Source organism: Scyliorhinus torazame, chromosome 20 (assembly GCF_047496885.1).
Source record: "Scyliorhinus torazame isolate Kashiwa2021f chromosome 20, sScyTor2.1, whole genome shotgun sequence".
Taxonomy (NCBI): Eukaryota; Metazoa; Chordata; class Chondrichthyes; order Carcharhiniformes; family Scyliorhinidae; genus Scyliorhinus; species Scyliorhinus torazame.
Genome location: NC_092726.1, coordinates 6,433,639 through 6,458,284, shown reverse-complemented (window position 1 = coordinate 6,458,284; position 24,646 = coordinate 6,433,639). Strand labels below are relative to the sequence as shown.

The 24,646-nt window shown below is 45.3% G+C and overlaps 1 protein-coding gene across 1 annotated transcript in view; it reads left to right on the top strand.

Moving 5' to 3' along the window:
- The window catches only part of LOC140396833 (phosphatidylethanolamine-binding protein 4), a 646,458-nt gene that overhangs the window by 60,321 nt on the left and 561,491 nt on the right, over positions 1 to 24,646 (top strand). Inside the window, exon 3 of the mRNA XM_072485589.1 lies at positions 12,974 to 13,106. Coding sequence (XP_072341690.1) covers positions 12,974 to 13,106 — 133 coding nt within the window. The remainder of the gene's footprint in view (positions 1 to 12,973; positions 13,107 to 24,646) is intronic.

The window sequence follows — 24,646 nt, the reverse complement described above, 5'->3', positions numbered from 1 at the left end:
CCACAAACAGCTCACTCTTTCCCATGTTCAATTTATACCCTGAAAAATCCCCAAACTCCCCAAGTATCCGCATTATTTCTGGCATCCCCTCCGCTGGATCCGCCACATATAGTAGCAGATCATCCGCATATAAAGATACCCGGTGTTCTTCTCCTCCCCTAAGTATTCCCCTCCATCCCTTGGAACCTCTCAGCGCTATCGCCAGGGGCTCAATCGCCAGTGCAAACAGTAATGGGGACAGAGGACATCCCTGCCTTGTCCCTCTATGGAGCCGAAAATATGCCGATCCCCGTCCATTCGTGACCACACTCGCCACTGGGGCCCTATACAACAGCTGCACCCATCTAACATACCACTCTCCGAACCCAAATCTCCTCAACACCTCCCACAGATAATCCCACTCCACTCTATCAAATGCTTTCTCGGCATCCATCGCCACTACTATCTCCGTTTCACCCTCTGGTGGGGCCATCATCATTACCCCTAACAACCTCCGTATGTTCGTGTTCAGCTGTCTCCCCTTCACAAACCCAGTTTGGTCCTCATGAACCACCCCCGGGACACATTCCTCTATTCTCATTGCCATTACCTTGGCCAAGACATTGGCATCTACATTGAGGAGGGAGATTGGTCTGTAGGACCCGCATTGTAGCGGATCCGTTTCCTTCTTTAAAAGAAGCGATATCGTTGCTTCTGACATAGTCGGGGGCAGTTGTCCCCTTTCCTTTGCCTCGTTGAAGGTCCTCGTCAGTAGCGGGGCGAGCAAGTCCAAATATTTTCTGTAAAATTCAACTGGGAATCCGTCCGGTCCCGGGGCCTTTCCCGTCTGCATGTTCCTAATTCCTTTCACCACTTCTTCTACCGTGATCTGTGCTCCCAATCCCATCCTTTCCTGCTCTTCCACCTTGGGAATTTCCAGCCGATCCAAAAACTCCATCATTCTCTCCCTCCCATCCGGGGGTTGAGCTTCATACAATTTTTTATAAAATGTCTTAAACACTTAATTCACTCTCTCCGCTCCCCGCTCCGTCTCTCCATCTTCGTCTCTCACCCCCCCTATTTCCCTCGCTGCTCCCCTTTTCCTCAATTGGTGTGCCAGAAATCTGCTCGCCTTCTCTCCATATTCATACTGTACACCCTGCGCCTTCCTCCATTGTGCCTCTGCAGTGCCTGTGGTCAGCAAGTCAAATTCCACATGCAGCCTTTGCCTTTCCCTATACAGTCCCTCCTCCGGTGCTTCCGCATACTGTCTGTCCACCCTCAAAAGTTCTTGCAACAACCGCTCCCGTTCCTTACTCTCCTGCTTCCCTTTATGTGTCCTTATTGATATCAGCTCCCCCCTAACCACCGCCTTCAACGCCTCCCAGACCACTCCCACCTGAACCTCCCCATTGTCATTGAGTTCCAAGTACTTTTCAATGCATCCCCTCACCCTTAAGCACACCCCCTCATCCGCCATTAGTCCCATATCCATTCTCCAGGGTGGACGCCCTCTTGTTTCCTCCCCTATCTCCAAGTCTACCCAGTGTTGGGCATGATCCGAAATGGCTATAGCCGTATATTCCGTTCCCCTCACCCTCGGGATCAATGCCCTACCCAACACAAAAAAGTCTATGCGTGAATAGACTTTATGGACATAGGAGAAAAACGAGAACTCCTTACTCCTAGGTCTACTGAATCTCCACGGGTCCACCCCTCCCATCTGCTCCATAAAATCCTTAAGCACCTTGGCTGCTGCCGGCCTCCTACCAGTCCTGGACTTCGACCTATCCAGCCTTGGTTCCAACACCGTGTTAAAGTCTCCCCCCATTATCAGCTTTCCGGTCTCTAGGTCTGGGATGCGTCCTAGCATTCGCCTCATAAAATTGGCATCGTCCCAATTCGGGGCATACACGTTTACCAACACCACCATCTCTCCCTGTAATTTGCCACTCACCATCACGTATCTGCCCCCGTTATCCGCCACTATAGTCTTTGCCTCGAACATTACCCGCTTCCCCACTAATATAGCCACCCCCCTGTTTTTCGCATCCAGCCCCGAATGGAACACCTGCCCTACCCATCCTTTGCGCAACCTAACCTGATCTATCAGTTTCAGGTGCGTTTCCTGTAACATGACCACATCTGCTTTAAGTTTCTTAAGGTGTGCGAGTACTCGTGCCCTCTTTATCGGCCCGTTAAGCCCCCTCACGTTCCACGTGATCAGCCGAGTTGGGGGGCTTCCCACCCCCCCCCCCTTGCCGGTTAGCCATCATCTTTTTCCAGCTTCTCGCCCAGTTCCCACGCGGCTGTATTTCTCCCAGACGGTGCCCCCCCGCCCATCCTTTCCCGCACCCACTCCCCCCTTTCCCCAGCAGCAGCAACCCAGTAATTCCCCCCTCCCCCCCCCCCCCCCGCTAGACCCCCCGCTAGCGTAATTACTCCCCCCATGTTGCTCCCAGAAGTCAGCAAACTCTGGCTGACCTCGGCTTCCCCCCGTGATCACGGCTCGCCCCGTGCGGCGCCCCCTCCTTCCTGCTTCTCTATTCCCGCCATAATTATCATAGCGCGGGAACCAAGCCCGCGCCTCTCCCTCGGCCCCGCCTCCCATGGCCAACGCCCCATCTCCTCTCCCTCCCCACCTCCCCCATCACCACCTGTGGGAGAAAGAAAAGTTACCATACCGCAGGATTAATCATACAATCCCTCTTCGCCCCCCCCCCCCCCCCCCCCCACTCGTCCCACCACTTTGTCCAAACGTTCATTTTCGTAGTCCAATCATTCCAATTTTTCTTCTACAATAAAAGTCCACGCTTCATCCGCCGTCTCAAAGTAGTGGTGCCTCCCTTGATATGTGACCCACAGTCTTGCCGGTTGCAGCATTCCAAACTTTATCTTTTTTTTGTGAAGTACCGCTTTGGCCCGATTAAAGCTCGCCCTCCTTCTCGCCACCTCCGCACTCCAATCTTGATAGACGCGGATCACCGCGTTCTCCCATTTACTACACCGAGTTTTCTTCGCCCATCTAAGGACCATTTCTCTATCCTTAAAACGGAGAAATCTCACCACTATGGCTCTGGGAGCTTCTCCTGCACCATAACTCGGTATGCTCCCTCCACCTCCAACGGACCCGTCGGGGCCTCCACTCCCATTAACGAGTGCAGCATCGTGCTCACATATGCCCCGACGTCCGCCCCCTCCACACCTTCAGGAAGGCCAAGAATCCTCAAGTTGTTCCTCCTTGCGTTATTTTCCAGTGCCTCCAACCTCTCCACAGATCGTTTCTGGTGTGCCTCCTGTATCTCCGACTTCACCACCAGGCCCTGTATGTCGTTTTCATTCTCTGCTGCTTTCGCCTTCACGACCCGAAGCTCCTGCTCCTGGGTCTTTTGTTCCTCTTTCAGCCCTTCAATCGCCTGTAGTATCGGGGCCAACAACTCTTTCTTCATTTCCTTTTTTATCTCCTCCACGCAGCGTTTCAAAAACTCTTGTTGTTCAGGGCCCCATATGAAACTGCCACTTTCCGACGCCATCTTGGTTTCTGCTTGCCTTCCTTACCGTTGTTCCAAAGGATCCGCTGCAATCCGGCCACTTTCCTCTCCTTTTTCCATCCGTGTCCAGGGGGAACACCCTTCTGGTTTACCGCACGGTGTTTTCAGCCGTTAAAATTGCCGTTGGGGCTCCTATCAAGAGCCCAAAAGTCCGTTTCACAGGGAGCTGCCGAAACGTGCGACTCAGCTGGTCATCGCCGCACCCGGAAGTCCCTTTTAGCATATTTTAATGATGTACCCAACATTAGCACAGGAGGTGACACACAAGTTGTGATAACCTGTTGGGGACCAGATGGATGGGAGCAAGGCGTGGTGCACAGGTAGCGCTTGGAGACAAAGAACAAAGAAAAGGACGGCATAGGAACAGGCCCTTCGGCCCTCCAAGCCTGCGCCGACCATGCTGCCCGTCTAAACTACAATCTTCTACACTTCCTGGGTCCGTATCCCTCTATTCCCATCTTATTCATGTATTTGTCAAGATGCCCCTTAAACGTCACTATCGTCCCTGCTCCCACCACCTCCTCCGGCAGCGGGTTCCAGGCACCCATACCCTCTGTGTAAAAAAACTTGCCTTGTACATCTCCTCTAAACCTTGCCCTTCGCACCTTAAATCTATGTCCCCCTTGTAATTGACCCCTTTAACCTGGGAAAAATCCTCTGACTATCCACTCTGTCTCTGCCCCTCAAAATTTTGTAGACCTCTATCAAGTCGCCCCTCGACCTCTGTCGTTCCAGTGAGAACAAACCGAGTTTATTCAACCTCTCCTCATAGCTAATGCCCTACATACCAGGCAATTTACCTGGTAAATCTCTTCTGCACCCTCTCCAAAGCCGCCTCATCCTTCTGGTAGTGTGGCGACCAGAATTGAACACCATGCTCCAAGTATGGCCTAACTAAGGTTCTATACAGCCGCAACATGACTTGCCAATTCTTATACTCAATGCCCCGGCCAATGAAGGCAAGCATGCCATGTGCCTTCTTGACTACCTTCTCCACCTGTGTTGCCACTTTCATCGACCTGTGGACCTGGACACCGAGATCTCTCTGACTGTCAATACTCTTGAGGGTTCTACCATTCACTGGAAATTCTCTACCTGTATTAGACCTTCCAAAATGCATTACCTCACATTTGTCCGGATTAAACTCCATCTGCCATCTCTCCACCCAAGTCTCCAAACGATCTAAATCCTGCTGTATCCTCTGACAGTCCTCATCGCTATCCGCAATTCCACTGACCTTTGTGTCGTCCGCAAACTTACTAATCAGACCGGTTACATTTTCCTCCAAATCATTTATATATACTACAAACAGCAAAGGTCCCAGCACTGATCCCTGCGGAACACCGCTAGTCACAGCCCTCCAATCAGAAAAGCACCCTTCCATTGTTACTCTCCACCTAGCCAGTTCTGTATCCATCTTGCCAGCTCACCTCTGACCCCGGTGACTTCACCTTTTGTACCAGTCTGCCATGAGGGACCTTGTCAAAGGCGTCCTTTGTTTTGGGTGAGCTCTGCTATTCCCCTGCTTCACCTGCAGTGGGGCTGAGCTTCTGATGAGTGAACTGAGGAGTGGCAGCACCTGGTGTGCCACTGATTGAGCTTGGCCATGCCCATCCCATTGATGGGTCAGCTGGGGTTGAGGGTTTCCAAAGGGGTGGCCTGTGTGGGATCCCAAATGACCAGAGGCTCTGTGAACCTTTACAGGACAAATTGAGCAGTCAGCAGAGTGAACAGCCAGGGGCATGTAACTTGTACCAAATGGGTGAGTTTAAAACACAGACTGCAGCAAGGTGGTCTGAGCCAGGCCACCCCGATCCTGAGGGGGACACCCAGAATCCACAGAGCTTTCACCAAGTCGCTCCCCGCTGCTCCCCCTAGCTCTGGCAGATACCCCACAGCAACTGCTACAATTCTGAACACTTCTTCAAACTTTGTTTACCTTTTCTCTCCCCCTCCCTCAGCAGCCATGGAGTCCAGTTCCCGTTTGTAAACTCTTGTAGTAAACCGCATCCGCGTGACCTCCGCCTGAGAGAGGCAGAGCATCGCTGAGGCATTGGTCATACTGTGTTGAATGCACTGATGACATGTAAATGAATGTAAATGTCGGTTTTGCATGCCAGCGCGGGGCGCAAACCTCACTATCGCTACCAGCGAGGAACTCCCGGAGCATGGCGTTCGATTCGGGGCTGGGCCCGGAACTCGATTTTGTCCAGAAGCTCGATTCTTCGCCTGAATTCGGTTCGCATTTGCGACATCGCGAGGCATTCATTTCTGCCAAGAAACTGCCCTACAATGAGTCAGAAACGGGTCCAGCTGTCCCTTGCAGGAATTCCACGAATTGGCATCCATCGTACAAGTCGGCATTCTGTTCCCGAGGCTTTTATCCTGATCGATGTTCAACTGACGTTTAATCCTCCACAGATTTACCAACCCAGAAGTGTAAATCTGACCATAAGGTTGTGACCCCAGTCCTTCTGTGGCTGGTTGGGAGACGTTGCCTTCTTGGATGTGAACCACTCATTTTGCCTTTGTCTAAACCCAAATTCCTGCAGTAGCTAATTTGTGCCACAGGGTGGTACAGATGTGCTGTGTATTTCTACATTCACAAAGCACCTCTGGCACCAGCTGGCACAAAACAAACAGGAAATTTTACTTGCACAGAAGTTTTTCAAACTGACAATTTGTTATAATTCACGGCTGATTGTTTTCACTCTGGGTAAAGCATGAACATTTGCTTTTGGCTCCTGCTCTATGTTCAGCAAGAAATTAATAATGTAGCAATCAGGAAAGGTCGTTCAATTTAGAATCTTCACCTGCTCTTGGCTGTTAGATTGAGTTTCCTTAATCCCTGTTGAATAATAAATCTGTTCATTTTTGACTTCTGACACAGGTTTATATTCACTGCATTGGGCAGTTGTCTGTTCGCTGGATACCCCTAACTTTTTAAAAATAAATTTAGAGTACCCAATTCATTTTTTCCAATTAACGTGGCCAATCCACCTACCCTGCACATCTTTAGGTTGTGGGGGCGAAACCCACGCAAACATGAGGAGAATGTGCAAACTCCACACGGACAGTGACCCAGAATCGAACCTGGGACCTCGACGCCGTGAGGCAGCAGGGCTAACCCACTGTGCCACCGTGCTGCCCTGGTTACCCCTAACTTAATAATAATAATCGCTTATTGTCACGAGTAGGCTTCAATGAATTTACTGTGAAAAGCCCCGAGTCGCCACATTCCGGCGCCTGTTCGGTGAGGCCGGTATGGGAAGTGAACCCACGCTGCTGCCTTATTCTGCATTACAAGCCAGCTACTTAGCCCACTGTGCTAAGCCAGCCCCTAACTTGTTTCAGTTCGGGTTTTTATAATCCTGTTGCGACCCTGATGGGAGAAGTGTGCAGTTGAACTCGCCCCACTGCTCCACAGGTTGCACCAATAATCTCAAAGTTTGATTCTTTAACCAAATTGGCCAATTGTTTTCTTCGCTGCTATTACCCAGAATAAAAGAGACTTCAACCAGGCTTCTTGCAATAAACAACAAAGGTATTAGTTCAGTATAAAACCAGTCTTGACTTCCGGTGACGGCCATGAGCTGAGTGGTCGCACGGAAGGTGGCTCTCGCCTGGAAAACTCTTTTTGGACCTTTCTGACCCGAAGAACTGACACCAAACTAGCAAAAAGCCAAACCAACCAACCCCGCCGCCCCACCAGATTGCGGATGCCGAATATTTTATTTGTACGTTGTAAAAGAAAAACCAGTCTTGTCAAATAGAAAGGCAAAGTTTATTAACATAAGTATGAAATATGAAAGTATACCAATTACTCTTTCGAGAAACCCTAAATTCCTGCGCCCCCCCCCCCCCCCCCCCCACACACACACACACACTCACACACAACTAAAAACTGAGGAATTCTGCCAGAGGTTGAAAGCCGTGATTGAAGGGAAAAGGAAAGATAGTGGACCTTGAAATGCCGTTTGGGTGTAGAGTTCGCTCATCTGCAACACCATCAATGACTTGTGCACTGCTTTTCATCAGGCTCGAGGAGCACGTGCAGCTCCTCTATTCCAGCATGTAGAGCAACTTGTATTCACTGGCAGCTGACTGGCTCTGGACTGCAAAAAGGCTGCTGTCTGGTTTTCACAAGCAGTTCGTGTCATGTTCTGTAGACTGGCCGAAGTGAATGATGTACTACAGACCATATAGTTTAAAATAATTTATTGTCGAACAACTGAGTGATAAGATAACTAGGATGAATTGAATAATAAATGACTAACACCGGGCAGCACGTGTGAAGTAATGGGTTAAGAGACATTGCAATTAGTTGTCTCATTTATGTTAAGTATCCATTAATTGACACTGATATGTAAAGGGGCTTCAGGTGGCCTCTGTCAGGTGGTGTGTTGTTAAGCGTTTTGTGCAGAGGCTGTGGAAGTGAAATAAATGGTGTTTGGAGTGATGATTGCTGTGTAAATGTGAAGGGTTGAAAGATACAACTTTTCCAGATCAAACCAAGGGGTGAGTGAGAAAAGAGAAAAAAAAAAAGGGATATATGGCTGAACCGAGGATAAAGGTGGCTGGATATGACTATCCTCCCTTATTTTCTGAAAGGGAATCGTACGACCAATGGAGAAGTGCAGTAGTTATGTGGACTAAGGTAACTGCTTTGGGAAAGAAAAAACAAGGTATGGCATTGGCTCTTTCTCTACCATATGGCAGTAAAATCCGAAACAAAGAGCTTTCTGAGCTGGAATTGGAAGAGTTAGACTCAGAAGAAGGTCTGGAGACTTTATTACATTAAAGGATAAGATTTATGAGAAAGGTGACTTGTTAAGTGCGTATGAAGCATGGTCGGATTTTGATGAGTTCTGGAAAATGGATGATATCTCCATGGAAGACTATATGATGGAATTTGGCAGACTATAAAAAGGCTGCAGAAACACAATCTGGAATTTCCACAGTCTGTGTTGGCCTTTAAATTACTTGACTGTGCTAGAGTGAGCAACATGGATAGGCTCCTGTTTTTGACAGGAGTTCAGTTTACTGATAAGGATATCTTATTCGAACAGACGACAAAAGCTTTACAAAAGTTTCTGGGGAAACATTCGATTCCGATGGCTCTGATGACCCAGATAGGTCAGCCTGCAATAAGGCAGAATATGGAAGATACACTAGTAACAGGATGGTGAAATCGTATGGCTACGAACGGCTCAAGACTATAGACAGAGACCGAGACAAGGAAATTATGAAGACAGAAACCCAGTTAGAATCTACAATAGGAAGATGATCCCCAGAAATGCACAGGGCATGATAAATCGATGTTTTCGATGTGACTCTCAATACCATTATGCTTTCAACTGTCCAACTCGTTATGATAGAGTGTTTGAAGCGACACATGACACGGAAGAGTCAGAAGAGGAAAAAGATAGTGACCAGAAAGAAGGCATTGTCCTATTGACAAGCAGTTTTACGCCGGTAATGAGGGTGTTGGTTGCAGAATCCTTCAACTATGCTGTATTGGACAGTGGCTGCACATCTACTGTGTGTGGAATTGACTGGTTAAAATGTTACTGGACTCTTTGAATGCTGAAAATCGTAACAAGGTTGAGGAATTTGAAAGTTCCACAAGTTTCAGGTTTGGGGATGATAATTCTCTGAAGTCGCTGAAAAGAGTGGTGATCCCTTGCAATATTGCCGGAGTGAATCATTTCATTAGCACGGATGTTGTATCAAGTGAGATACCTTTGCTTCTGAGCAGACCGTCGATGAAGAAAGCACACATGAAACTGGATATGGAACAGGATAAGGCAACAGTTTTTGGAAAGACGGTGGACTTACAATTTACACAGTCGGGACACTATTGTATTCCATTACTGACAAATAATTTTTCAAGTAGAGTGGTTAAGGATGTGTTAATGGCAGTTGAAAATGGGACTTTAGCTGATAAAAAGCTTGTGGTATTAAAACTGCATAGGCAATTTGCACATCCGTCTCCTCGGAGGCTGAAAAATGTATTAAAGGATGCAGGGGTAAGGGTTGACGACTATACTAAACTGATAGAACAGGTTAGTGACCGCTGTGAAGTTTGTAGGAAGTACAGAAGGACACCAGCACGACCGATAGTAACCCTACCTTTGGCCAGGGATTTTAACGACATTGTGGCCATGGACCTTAAGATCTGGGATAAAGCAAATAATATATTTATTTTGCATTTTGTAGATTTAGCAACCAGATTTAGTCAATCAACGATTGTACGAAGTAAAGAAAAGAGAGTAATTCTAGATCAAATCGTGGAAAAATGGATAGGGACAGGAATGGGTCCACCGGCAAAATTCCTTACGGACAATGGGGGAGAATTTGCTAATGATGAGTTTCGGGATATGTGTGAAAACATGAATATCAGAGTTATGAATACGGCTGCAGAAAGCCCATTTAGTAATGGTGTCTGTGAAACAAATCATGCTGTCATCGATGACATGCTTCGGAAGATTTTGGCAGATCGACCAAATTGCAGGCTAAATTCAGCTTTAGCAAGGGCAGTACATGCAGAGAATTCATTGCAGATGGTTGGGGGCTATAGTCCTTATCAATTAGTGTCTGGTAGAAATCCTAAAATCCTAAAATTCCGTCCATTTTGGATGACCAGCCTCCAGCTTGGGAAGGGACTACAATTAGCTCTGGTTTTGCTGAACATTTAAATGCAATAGAAACACTTTTTTGGAAGCAGAAGTCTCTGAAAGAATTCGCAGAGCTTTAAAACATAACGTACGACCATCAGATGCTGTTTTTCAGCAAGGAGGCATGGTGTACTATAAGAGAGACAATTCAAATGAATGGAAAGGCCCAGGGACGATCATAGGCATAGATGGCAAAACAATTATTTTGCAACATGATAATCAAACTGTTAGGGTCCATTCATCAAGGATAATGGGTACAGATTACAAATTTTCTAATTTAGACAGAGCAGACAGACATGACGAGGAAACAGAGTCATCTGGTACGCATGTGTTACAGAACTATGAGGACCAATTAACTGATATAGACAGGGTTTCTGTGGAGGAACACAACACTTCTGGTGTATTAGAAAAGGCCATTTTTCTGAAAGGGCAACTGCCAAAAGTCGGTGCAAAAGTGACATACTTGCCTGGGATATTATTTGGAGCACCTGGAGGAAACCCACGCACACACGGGGAGAACGTGCAAACTCTACACAGACAGTGACCCAAGCCGGGAATCAAAACTGGGACCCTGGAACTGTGAAGCAATTGTGCGAATCACTATGCTACCGTGCTGCCCACGGAACTGTTGCTTCTTTCAGAGCCATGAACAGCTATGTGACCTTCGTATACAGTTCACCAGGGTTAAGAGTCTGCGGAGTCTGCAAGTTCTCCTCGTGCCTGCATGGGTTTCCTCCGTGTGCTCCGGTTTCCTCCCACAGTCCAAAGATGTGCAGGTTAGGTGGACTGGCCATGATAAATTGCCCCTTAGTGTCCAAAAAGGATAGGTGGGGTTACTGGGTTATGGGGATAGGGTGGAAGCATGGGTTTAAGTAGGGTGCTCTTTCCAAGGCCCGGTGCAGACTCGATGGGCCGAATGGCCTCCTGCACTGTAAATTCTATGAAATTCTATGAATTCCATGAACACATTTCCAGTTTCTTTGAAATTGATTCATTACCTTTTCTTGTAGATGGAGGTTTCTTCCAAGAAAAAGGGATCAGGTTTCCTGCATTAACCTTTTAAGAACAGTGGGCGCGAATTCCCCAAACATCTCTAAGTTAATTTGTGGCGGATTTTTCAGGGAATTCCCACCGGCTCTGCTGGCGAGTTCCTCAGCACTATTCAATGAAAGTCAGTCACCTTATTGGCCTCTGGGGAGTTTCTCACCGGTTTAGCCCAAACTTAGAATTTCTTTTCACACTGGGGAGCAGAAGATCGGGCCGCCATTTTGAAAGGGTTCCCCGATCTCTCAGTGAACTTGTGGGTCCTTCACACTCCCCACCCATGGGCAATGTCACCCCCACAGACATGGACACTACTGCACACCCCCCAAGTGAGGACACCCCGCTATGGGGTCCCTCGGGGTCCCCCCTCTTCAGGCCCCACCAAGCCCCTTTACAGCACCCCCTCCATTCCAGGACCCCCGCCCATCAATCCACCAACCTCCCAGAGGCCCTACTTACCTGCTCTGCATTCCCCAATCCTTCAAACCCGCCCTCCACCTTCATTTAATGGGCATGGCCCCCCTTGCCCCCTTGTCCTTGCCAGAGCCTGCCTGGCACCCAGGCAGTACTCCCGCCAGCTTGGCAGTGCCTTCTGGACACATTGGCAGTGGCAGGGTGGTAGTGCCAAGGGGAGGGCCACAGAGCCACCCTGCAGTGACCCTGACCACCCAGGAGTCTCCGATGGCCCGGGAAACCCCCGGGTGCCATACTGCCTCGTCCACATTTGTGTGGACCAGCACTGATCGGCACCCGGCTGCAGCCTCACTGGTGAGGCCAGAGAATCGGCGGAGGCTGGTGGATCCCGGGCAGGTCGGCGGTGAGCCGGTTTACGACCTACCTCTGGGAGTGGTGTTTGTTCATGCCCATTTGGGGCAGAGTTCCGACTCTGACGTCTCGCGGGACTTCGGAGGCTGTTGGGAGGCTTGCTGGAGGCCTCTCCCGAGATTCTCCGGCCGTGTTGAGCTCTTGCTCGAGTGCAACGCGACAGGGGAATCGCACCCAGTGTCGTTTAAAACACAAATTCTTCCAGAATGTTCATTGTTGTTGAAAATCAACCAAAGTGTTTGTGGCAGTTTATGATCAGGTGAACAGAGATAGGGGCAGCGAGGACTTGGCATGATTTGAAAAAAATTGAGAATTTTAAAATGGAAGTGTTGGCAAACCAGAGACCAATGTCGGTCAACAAGGTGTGTTATTGAGGGCATGGGCAGCTAGCAGAGTTCAGAATGTCCTGTTTATGGAAGTATTGCACTCCAATATTCGCATTGATTTTCTGCTCAGGTTTTGGTGTGAGCTTTGAACCTATTGCCTGGGAACCAAGCTGACCCTGACTTTGTAGTCGCTGATAGCCCAAGTGTACCGTATTCTGGCAGCCGTTCAGCATTTGCAAGCTGGGAGGGCAAGTATTGGAACGCTTATGATAACGTGAGAGCAACATTGGGCAGCTTATTCCTTAATTGGAAATCTTGGCTGGGATTACAATGCTGTAGGCAATTTGTGCTATTCCCAATGTGACCTGGCTGCAACGAGCGATATTTTCAGACCAAAGATCAAATGTGGATTCCTCCATGTGCGTTTATGCATTAAGCCGTTGGTGTGATCCCCACTGTGACAGGACTGCTGATTAAAGCAAACAATTGCATTTTTTCTGAATTAAAATTTTTGAAGAATTCCATAATTTTGCAGCAGGGTGTTCATAAGATGGTTCTCTTTTATTTGCAGAGGCGAGCTCCTTGTGATTTATCCAGATTTGGGAAATGCAGCCTGCGCTGTAATCCCAAGGTGCCACCAGTTCCGAAGGCTGCTGAGCAAAGAATGGGGAAAACCACGTGTTAAATTTGTTCAGGCTAAGAAGGTACATGATAACAATAAAAAAGCAGCATTGCATGTTTTGCTTATGGGTGAGATTTTATCGAAACTCTGAGGGAACTTGCGTTTTCGAGGGTTGTTCTGCCAGTTTGATGCAAGGTAACACTTTCTTGAAATGAGAATGGAAAAGTATGACATGGAAACAGGGGTTGGAGAATTGAACCAGTTGGCTATGCTTGGATTAAAATAACCCCTCAGAATAGGAAGTATTTCAGTTCGCAACAGTGGATTCTAATTTACAGTAAGCCTTGTCTTTAATATACCACAGAGTGGTGCAATTGTCTTCAAAATGTACAGGAATTATTTTCTGTTTGCCTGTCGACAATCACAAAGCATGATGTTTTCTTTTACAGTCGTAGTTCATTATCTGCCTTACAGACACAATTTAAATCATACCTTATTGCATTAATTAAACATTTCTAACCAAAAGATTCATTTAATAGCTGGCACTGGAGGGTGTGCAGAGGAGATTCACTAGGTTAATCCCAGAGCTGAAGGGGTTGGATTACGAGGAGAGGTTGAGTAGACTGGGACTGTACTCGTTGGAAATTAGAAGGATGCAGGGGGATCTTATAGAAACATATAAGATTATGAAGGGAGTAGATAGGATAGATGCGGGCAGGTTGTTTCCACTGGCGGGTGAAAGCAGAACTAGGGGGCATCGCCTCAAAATAAGGGGAAATAGATTTCGGACTGAGTTTAGGAGGAACTTCTTCACCCAAAGGGTTGTGAATCTATGGAATTCCTTACCCAGTGAACCAGTAGAGGCTCTTTCATTAAATGTTTTTAAGATAAAGATAGATAGTTTTTTGAAGAATAAAGGGATTAAGGGTTATGGTGTTACATAAGTCCACAAAAGATCAGCCATGATCTCATTGAATGGTGGAGCAGGCTCGAGGGGCCAGATGGCCGACTCCTGCTCCTAGTTCTTATGTTCTTATTGTCCTGCTTCGAGGCTGGATCCCCCCCCCCCCTCCCCGGGCCATTGACCATACTTTGTGGTGTTCATTCAAGTTGATGTTTCACCTCTGGGCTAAAGCTTTTGGGCTGAGCTGATACTGGAGCCAGGCTTGGGGTTTTACGGGAAAGGCAGGCTAAATCAGAGGCAACGCACGTTGGGAGATCTCTTTGCTTGATATATTGCTGAGATGGGGTGCAGTACTGGTCTTGGGAAGTCAAGAATATTCTGGTTTATGGTGCTGAAGGAGTGCTAGGTCCTAGAACAAGGGCTGTAGAAGCCAAAGAACGGGGCTGAGCCAGCGTCAGAAGAAAGTTTTAAAACGATGTTGGATAGAGTGTTAGACTGACGATGCAGTGGATATTTTCCTTCTGGTTGCCGTCCATGTAAAGCACTGTTCTCATGATTTGGCCCTTGCTGCAACCTTTCATATATTGACAAAGAGTCATCCAGACTCAAAACGTTAGCTTGGTTCTCTCTCTCCACAGACGCTGCCAGACCTGCCGAGATTGTCCAGCATTTTCTGTTTTTGTTTCCGATTCCAGCATCCGCAGTAATTTGCTTTTATCTTTCATATATTATCAGTGACCAATCAGTTGGAAGGAAGTGGACAGGCTCATGGTGATTTATTATTTATTTATATACTAGAATATTAACAAACATCAACTGAAATGTATATTCCATTAACCCTGGAGTGATATGAACGCATCAGTTTAAAATTAACAGCTGTGGAAGCCAATTTACTTCCCCAAATTATTTTTCAAAATACAGGGAATGATAGATAAATGTATAGGAGGGGAAGATTACAAGGGAAACAATGCAACAGTAGATGGCAATAGAATAACTGAGATTCACTTGTGTGCATCTGAGCGCACTGACATTATTTCTTTGCAACTCACTTTCCTATCTGTTGTTCTCTAGATTATGTTTAGATTCCCTTCACTAATCATCTGCAGATTATTATTCAATAAACCTGTACGAAGAATGTAACAACCTTGTATGAATGCAATTAAGCAGATAAGGCATGGAGCAAGTTAATGTCAGCTGCAGAGGAAAAAATTTTTTTTGTCATGTGACATTGGCCTGTCTTCTGAATAATAATAGAGATCAGGGAGTGATTTCTCAAACTTTAATTTAAACTCTGGATTCAAATTACTGTTTAAGTTTGACTCTGAAAGTTTATGATGGCTTCTGAATATAGTAAATAGAACAATGTGTTTTAATCGTTTGCAAGAAGCCATTAACTTTTTAACAAAAAATACATTTTAGATTGAACCTCCAAATGAAATTGTTTTTGGACCCCTGTAGTTGTCCTCTGGTTTTTTTTTTAATGACTATTTTATGGGATTTATTTTAACTCCCTGTGCAGCATGTTGTGTTTATTGAATGCTTCTAAAAGTCTAGAGTTTCACTTGGTAGATGTGAAATTGCAAATAGGTGATTATTACTTGACTCAATCATTGTTGTTTGGCTCATCTGCACTACCTTCGGGGTGCTTCATGTGTTCTTCAGTAAGGTGATTAAACTAATACGTGAAGATGTACCTTCGTGAAGACAATAGCATAAGTCTGGGTGGAGTGCCACCATATATGACTGTCAGATGCAACATGTAACAACCATTTTTCTTGCAACTTCATTTGATTTGTTAATCGTTGCGCAGTAACATTCGACAGCCAAAATAAATAAGCACATTTCCTAGTGTGGCCCTTTGAGACAAATACCGAAGGATGTCAGATCACACCAAACCACACACAATCAAACATGAGTCATGCCACAGTTGTAACTTTGTATAACAATGGAAAAAGATTTTTTTTAAAGTTCACAGAAGAGAGGTTTTTATCGTATTTGAAATGATTGCATAGAAACATACAAAGAAAATAGAAGCAGGAGGAGGCCATTCGGCCCTTCGAGCCTGCTGCACCATTCATTATGAACATGGCTGATCATCAAGTTCAATACCCTGATCGCGCCTTCACCCCCATATCCCTTGATCCCTTTAGCCTCAAGAGCTGTATCTAACTCCTTCTTGAAATTACACAATGTTTTGGACTCATCTACTTTCTGTGGTAGTGAATTCCACAGATTCACCGCTCTCTGGGTGAAGAAATTTCTCCTCACCTCAGTCCTAAAAGATTCACCCTTTATCCTCAAACTATGACCCCTAGTTCTCTGGACTCCTCCACCAACGGGAACATTCTTTCTGAATCTACCCTGTCTAATCCTGTTACAATGTTACAAGTTTCTATGGATCCCCTCTCACTCTTCTAAACTCCAATGAATAAAATCCTCACCGACTTAGTCTCTCTCCATATGACAGTCCCGCCATCCCATGGAATCAGTCTGGTAAATGTTCACTGCACTTCCTCCATAGCAAGAACATCCTTCCTCAGATAAGGACACCAAAACTGCACACAATAATCTAGATGTGGCCTCACAAATGCCCTATACAATTGTAGTAAAACATCCCTATTCCTATACTCAAAACCTCTCGCTATGAAGGCCAACATGTAATTTGCCTTCTTTCCTGCCTGCTGTACCTGCACGAGGAAATGAAATGAAATGAAAATCGCTTATTGTCACAAGTAGGCTTCAAATGAAGTTACTGTGAAAAGCCCCTAGTCGCCACATTCCGGCGAGGCTGTTACGGGAATTGAACCGTGCTGCTGGCCTGACTTGATCTGCTTTCAAAGCCAGCGATTTAGCCCTGTGCTCAACAGCCCCTTACATAGGGGATACAAAGGTCTCTCAATTTACACCCGTTCAGAGAGAGCTGTTAATAGAAGTATACAGTATCCTGTACTTTATTGGTCGGGACATTGAATAAAATAACAGGTTATGCTGAACTTATAAAAGTCAGTAGTTAGACTTCAGCTGGAATTTTATGTACAGTTTTGGGGTGACACACTATCGGAAGGATGTGAATGCATTGGAGAGAGTGCAGAAGACGTTTATCAGAATGGTTCCAGGGAAACTTCACTTAGGAGGATAGATTGGAGAGGTTGGGACTGTTCTCTTTGGAGAGAAGAAGGCTCAGAGGAGATTTGATAGAGGTGTTCAAAATCATGAGGAGGCTGGACAGAGTGGAGAGTGAGCAACTGTTCCCGCTCAGAAAAGGATCAAGAATGAAAGAGCACATATTTAAAGTGATTGGCAAAAGAAGCAAATGTGATGTGAGAAAATAACGTTTTCACACAGTGAGTGGTTCGGGTCGGGAATACACTGCCAGGAAGTGTGGTGGAGGGAGGTTCAATTGAGGCAAGACTGGCAGATCATATCAAACTGCATGTCCTTTCTGCGGTTTGCAATGGGTAAAATACAGACCACATCCAACCAGCCTGTGCTTGCAAAACACAGTGTCCAACATCAGATGTGAATCCGCGATTGGGCAACGTTTGCTAAATAATGTTCAGTGTGCTAAAAATTATACTGACAACCAATTTAAGATCACCTATTGGGCCTGCAGTATGGTGCATTTGCATGCACTGGAAGTTATGTATATTAATGCGTAAGGCCCTGTCCTTTGCAGACAGGAAGTTACGCATATTAATACGTAGGGCCCTGTTCTTTGCAGACAGAAAGTACATGTGCACACATTGCACCTGTTTCAGCTAAACCAAATAAGTGAGAGCCATTCGCTGGTTGATTCCACAGGGCAATGCCTTGACCAATCAGAGGCAAATTTCTTGGTTTAAATTTCAAACAATGCCGTTATTTGTCTGTCACCATCAACTCCATGCGCACTCGGTGAAAAGCTTCGACAAAATGTCTTTTTTCAGTGACGCAATTGCGTCATTTTGAGCATATTATTGGAGCGATTTCTGGATTGTGCTCAAAGTGAATGGAGCCTCTGCCTGAATATGTGAAGAAATTTTTGCCAATCAACGTGATAGGCTCTTCAGACAGATGCTTTGGTCTGTGTGGAAATAGCTTGTTAACCATTTCAGCTTTGTTTCACAATCTTTTTCACTTCATCAGATGTTCGGCTGAAGCACCTTTTTGTGGTCAATCTGACCAGTGCTTTGCCTTCAGTGTACCAGTTGCTTCATCAGGTGCTAATGCTCAAACTTTTATAATGTTTTAGGAAAGCACAGAACTGAAGTGCCAGCTGATGTTTTCCTCTGTTGATGATGCCGGAATGGTATCAGTTGTGGTTAACGTGGTTGCATGGCGATGGGAAGGAACAAAATCTTTTTCCGATATTTTCCCATTTTATTTTGATCTTTCTTGGACTTTTATCCACGGAGAAGGCAAAATTGGTGGAGGGAAGAGTTCTGCACAAAGCGATTAGTTAGCTGAAGGAGAATAAAACAAATTTGGGCAACAGATGTATTTTTTCTTGTGGGAATGTGCTATCTACATAAGTAGCCAAAATGGCCATATGTTTCCCAGTAGGTTGCACAAGAGGTTATTCTTAGTGTGAGGTTGAACAGTTAATGTTGGTAGACTGTTCAGTTGCGGAGAGGTTTAATAGCAAAGGCTAATGATATTCTCACCAAATGTCCATAAATCCCCACTTTCCAGCAGGCATCACAGGATAGTGATTTTTTTTCTCCTTTCTTTAGCACAGATAAACTAACACAATCTGATCCGACCCATGGTTGCTTTGGCTGATACCTGCTAACTCAACAGAGGCCAGTCATTGAACATCAGCAGATCTGCTGGCCAGAAGGAGTTCAGTTCTGATGGCAGCACATTTGTTCTAAGCAGTTGGCTACTCCCATGTCGCTCTTCATTGAAGCTCCACTAATTATGCCAATTTTAAACAGAATTGAAGGCCAACAACAATACCTGCCAGGAATTGTTTTTGTGAAGGTGGACTATTTCATTCATCTTTTTGTAATTTACTGTAGAGTTCTGGCTGTTAAATTCGATGCTCCATTCTCGTGTTTATATAAAGGAGAAACAAGTCGAAAGAAGAGATGTTGGAGAGAGACAATTACGCCAGAGATGGATTGCATTATCCAAGTAGCCATAGTTACAGGACCGGGTACACTTATTGGTAAAATTAGCAAAGAAGAGTAATTGGAAAAAAGAACAAAGGTTGGAAGTTGAAACAGTGTCTTCCATGACCTCACATTGTCCAAAGTGTTTTACAGCCAACAAAGTACATTTGGAATGTGGTGACAGTTGTAATGTTGCACATATCACAATTAATTTGCAAGCAGGAATCTCACAAAAACACAATGTGATGATGACCAGCTAATCTGTGTCTGTGATGTTGATTGAGGGATAAGGATTGGCTAGGACACCAGGAATTACTGCCCTGCTGTTCTTCAAAATAGTGATTGGGATCCGTTCCCACAAAATTGTTTTCATGGCAGACTAATATTAGTGAGGTGCTCAGTGTCAGAAACCGTGCAGGCTCCTTACAGATCTGCAGCTCCCAGTCCCTCTGTTTCCATCCCCTCTCCTTGGAAGAGGCTATGATGACTTGACTGATTAAGTATTGCTTTCTGCACGCCAGCTGACTCTAATTCACTGTTGAACTGCTTCAGTAGATTTCGGAGCTCAAGGCAAGATTGTTCTCATTTAAGCAATCAGCTTAGAGTGTCTGGCAGATGGAATTCCACCGTTCGGATGGTGGTCAGCCCCACAGCCGCTGTATGTGTGGTCAGTTTCTTTGCTTGATTTATGAATATTGCCCAGCAAAACGAAAAAAAAAATTGGTGAAAGAAAATACAAAAGTTACAGTTCAAGTAAATTTATAATATTTTGCACTTAAGCAGTTAGTACAGTATCAAATGATAGATCACTCGAGTGCTTTCCTAAGTGTCTGTGATGTATGGTCATATTATCTGCAAAACTGTTGTTACATGATTTTTCTTTATTGCTAGTGTTGGTGGCAGTCAGTAAAACAGATTACTTTTTAGGTCAAATCGATATGTATTTTATTTACTGAGTTTTCAAGCACACTGTCTACGAAACACACTTTCACACTATATGAAAACACACTGTTGCCTCTCTCCAGAGCATTGCCGACCGTTTCAAAAAGAGCACGTGAGTTTTCTTTAACTACAGATGCTTCCTTTGAATCTGTGTCAGAACTTTTGCAGATTTTGCTGAAACGGTGTTGCAAGTCACGCAAATGATGCGCTGCGGATTGAAGTGCCAGTTAGTTTATTGAAACTCGCAGAAATGAGAGGGTGGTGCTTATCTGAAATTCTGAGAGGTTTCCTGAAGTGGCAAACTGAGCCAGAAATCTAAATTATAACAGCCTCCAATAGAAATTAGGGAGATCTTGGACTTTTTATCAAGTGATCAAAATCAGGGCTGCAAACAGAGTTCCCAATTATTTTTTTCCAATTAAGGGGCAATTTAGCGTGGTTGTACAAATGTGTTGTGAACTGTTTTAATAATCAGAGTATCCTACCCCTCCTCCCCGTACGTTGGTACTGAGGTGAGGGTACCCTGTTTCTCCAACACAAAATTAGTGTTTGTACCGTTTGGTCTTGTATATATATTTTTTACTGTTTTAATAAAAAGAAATGGCCAATCCACTACCCTGCACATCTTTTAGGGTTGTGAGACCCACGCAGACACGGGGAGAATGTGCAAATTCCACACGGACAGTGACCCGGAGCCGGGTTTGAACCTGGGACCTCAGCGCCGTGAGGCAGCAGTGCTAACCACTGTGCCGCCATGCCGCCCCGCAAACTTCTTCATATCATGTTAAAGCTTTTGTTTGCTTAAACTCTTTGCAACAATCAAATTCGCACTTCGTGCCATTTTGTGGGTCATCCGGGGAGTTAAGTATGTTGCCAAAGTGACTCGACGTCAGCATCTCCCATTAGAAGCTCCACCATGAGAAGGATCCTGAAATATGTTTGGAATTTTGAATATACTCCAGCAACAGGGAATTTAAGAAAAAAGATTGCCTGTTCAATATTTTGTATTTCTCAATTTCTTTCTAGATAGCCAATAAAAAGTACGAGACATGAAAATGTTATATATGCATTATAATATTCACAGGAGTTCCGAGAAGGCTTAAACACACGGGTTTATTTTGTCAAAGAAGAAGAAGGCCGCAATGCGGCGTGCATTATATCAGTCCCAACCGGGATCACCCAAAGTGTCGGTTTCAACCCTGGGCAACTTTTAACTGCCTGGTTCGACGAGCCCTGGCTGTTAGGCCTCTGCCCCTCAGCACGGGAGCCTGTATTCCATGAGCTCCATGGGGGGATCAATTGGGTCATCCCTGTGGGTCTCGTGGGGGTTATTACATGCACATACTCCCTGTTGACAGTTTTTCCCATTTTATAATGGAAATTGTCTCCCTATATTTGTCACATCGTAAGTATATCCTTCTTACCAGTGGTGGGGGTGCAAAAACAAAGTCATGTGGAGAGACATAACAAATGTTTGAAGTAGGAAGATATGGGATCCTTAACTTTACAAGCAGATGTGTGAAAGTTCTGCGCAACCTTCATAAATCATTGCTTAACCCCAGCTGGAATGTTGTGTCGAATTCTGGATACTTCACTTTCGGAAGAAAAGCAGGACCTGAAAGAGGGTGCAGAAGGAATTTATCAGTATGTTGGTAAGGATGCAGGGCATCAGTTAGATGGAGAGACGATGGGGTTATTCTTCTTTGATCAGCCAAAGTCAAATTCAATAGAGATGTTCAAAATCATGAATGGTTTTAATGGAGAAAAAAAGATGTAACTGCTTCCGGTGCCAGAGGGTTGGTCGCCAGTTGTCATAGATTTGAGGTAACGGGTGAAAGAACCAGTGGTGAGATGGTAAAAACTTTGACTCGCCGTATTTTACTGGTCCGGACCACACTGCCTGAAAGGATGATCGAAGCAGAATCATTCGCAACTTTTAAAAGAGAATTGGATAAGGAATTAAAAAGGAGAAATTTGGAGGGCGATGGGGAAGGGGCGGTAAAATTAGACTCTTTGGGTAGTCCTTTCAGAGAGCCAACACAGGCACATGGATTGAATGGCTTCCTTTTCTGCTGTGTCATTACAGTCATTATTGCACAATGTGATGCAATCCATAGTTTCAAAGCTTGTATTTTTGAGCCAGTATTGCGTGCAATTCTGGTCGCCGCATTATAGGAAGGATGTGGAAGCATTGGAAAGGGTGCAGAGGAGATTTACCAGAATGTTGCCTGGTATGGAGGGAAGATCTTATGAGGGAAGGCTGAGGGACTTGAGGCTGTTTTCGTTAGAGAGAAGAAGGTTAAGAGGTGACTTAATTGAGGCATGCAAGATGATCAGAGGATTGGATCGGGTGGACAGTGAGAGCCTTTTTCCTCGGATGGTGATGTCTAGCACGAGGGGACATAGCTTTAAATTGAGGGGAGATAGATATAAGACAGATGTCAGAGGTAGGTTCTTTACTCAGAGAGTAGTAAGGGCGTGGAATGCCCTGCCTGCAACAGTAGTGGTCTCGCCAACACTAAGGGCATTTGATTGGTCATTGGATAGACATATGGACGATAAGGGAATAGTGCAGATGGGCTTTAAGAGTGGTTTCACAGGTCGGCGCAACATCGAGGGCCGAAGGGCCTGTACTGCGCTGTAATGTTCTATGTTCTATATCCTCATTGAAAAGAGAAACCAAAAAGGTCAACTGATAAAGAAAATGGACAGTTCCAGTTTCTCAGAAGACAGACTGGAACAAAACCTGGGGAGACCGAAGCTGGTCTGGATAGATTGTGTCCCAGGAGCTGTGGGAAGTGAGGGAGGAGATTGCAGGGGCTCTGACCCAAATATTTAATTCCTCTCTGGCCTCAGGGGAGGTGCCAGAGGACTGGAGAACCGCTAATGTGGTTCCACTATTTAAGAAAGGTTGTTGAGACAAGCCAGGCAACTACAGACCTGTGAGTCTCAAGTAATAATAATAATCTTTATTAGTGCCACAAGTAGGCTTACATTAACACTGCAATGAAGTTACTGTGAAAATCCCCGAGTCACCACACTCCGGTGCCTGTTCGGGTACACAGAGTGGGAATTCAGAATGTCCAATTCACCTATCAAGCATGTCTTTTGGGACTTGTGGGAGGACACCGGAGTGCCAGGAGGAAACCGGTGCAGACACAGGGAGAACATGCAGACTCCTCACAGACCCAACCCGGGAATCGAACCTGGGACCCTGGCACTGTGCAGCAACAGTTCTACCCACTATGCTACCCTGTGCCGTGAAACCCATTGGGCCTTGTTTAGTGGACTATTTAACACTTGATACTGGTGACGACCTCACCAGGTCAAGCGTCAGGAAGCTTGCGACAGTTCCCGCACTTGGAAACCTTTCCATTAAATTGCGTCCATTATTGTATCCTTTGTCTTTACCTTTCCAAATCTCCACTCATGTGAACTCTGCCCCTACCCACCCCAAACTATTTTGTTAAAAGCCGTCTGTACAGTCATAGTTATGTGATTCGCCAGTACACTGGTCTCAGTGTGGTTCAGGTGAATGCTATCCCAATGGTACAGCTTCTTCTCCCTCAGTACAGTTGCCAGTGCCCCATGAATTGAAAGCGATTTCTCCCACACTAGTCTTTGACCTCCGTCAAAAGAATCTTAGCCCTACCTATGACATTGGTACCACGCGCGAACCACGACAACCGTGGTTCCTTCCCCTTCTGCTCCAAGTTTCCCTCCAGCTCTGAGGAGATATTTTTACCCCTTCCATCGGGCGAGTAACACAGCCTTTAGGATCATGCTATCTACGAAATATACTGTCCCATGCTACTGCAACAGTAAAAAAAAAAAGAAATGTAATGGATTGAATCGCTTGCAGACCATGCATTCTTGTGATTGTGACTCAAGTGTGTTTGTCATCATTTTCAGATCATTGTATTTGATGAATTTGGTCGACCATCATGTGAGATTTATATGATCTGTTGTCAGATGTGTAAACCAGCGCTTGTAAACCATCGAAATATATTCATATTTTTATCCTGCTGACTATAATGGGTTGTTTCAGTTTGTGTGACCGAGAGGCTGCTCTTCCACGTGGCAAGATTTTGCCCTGGTTGTCATTTTCTGCTTCAAAATATAGGTTCCCAGTTTCATGGAATCAGACTGGTGATTGGATGAAGTAGTCACCTGGTAACACAGCTGCATGTACTGATGAAAGTGAAAGGTTAGAGAGAGTATATTACTTGGAAGATAGTGCGAGTAAATGAGTTATGGGACATTCACTATGTAGCACCGGCAATGAAATCACTGCTGGTAAAACGTATTGTTGCTCGTCAATTAGGTTACTGAAAATTTCTTCGATTCCCAGTTTTATTGAGGTAAATGATGAGCCATTCACTGACTGTGAAATTATTTTCTTTAGTTGTTTCCAGCATTTTGACTTTAACTATAAAGAATACCTCTTAACTAATAACTTCAAGATCTATGGATTATCTTGTTGAGATCCTCCATGCTTCATCAGTTGTCCATTGATAAAATACTAGAATCCATCAACAGCAAATATTGTTACAAAGTAGAGCGTGATTGTATTTAAGAAATGAAGTACTTGTATCCACATCGTGATTTTCATGATGCCTGAAAGAGCTGCAGCCAATTAAGTATTTTTCAAGCATATTTGCTGTTCCACCTGGAAATGGAGGG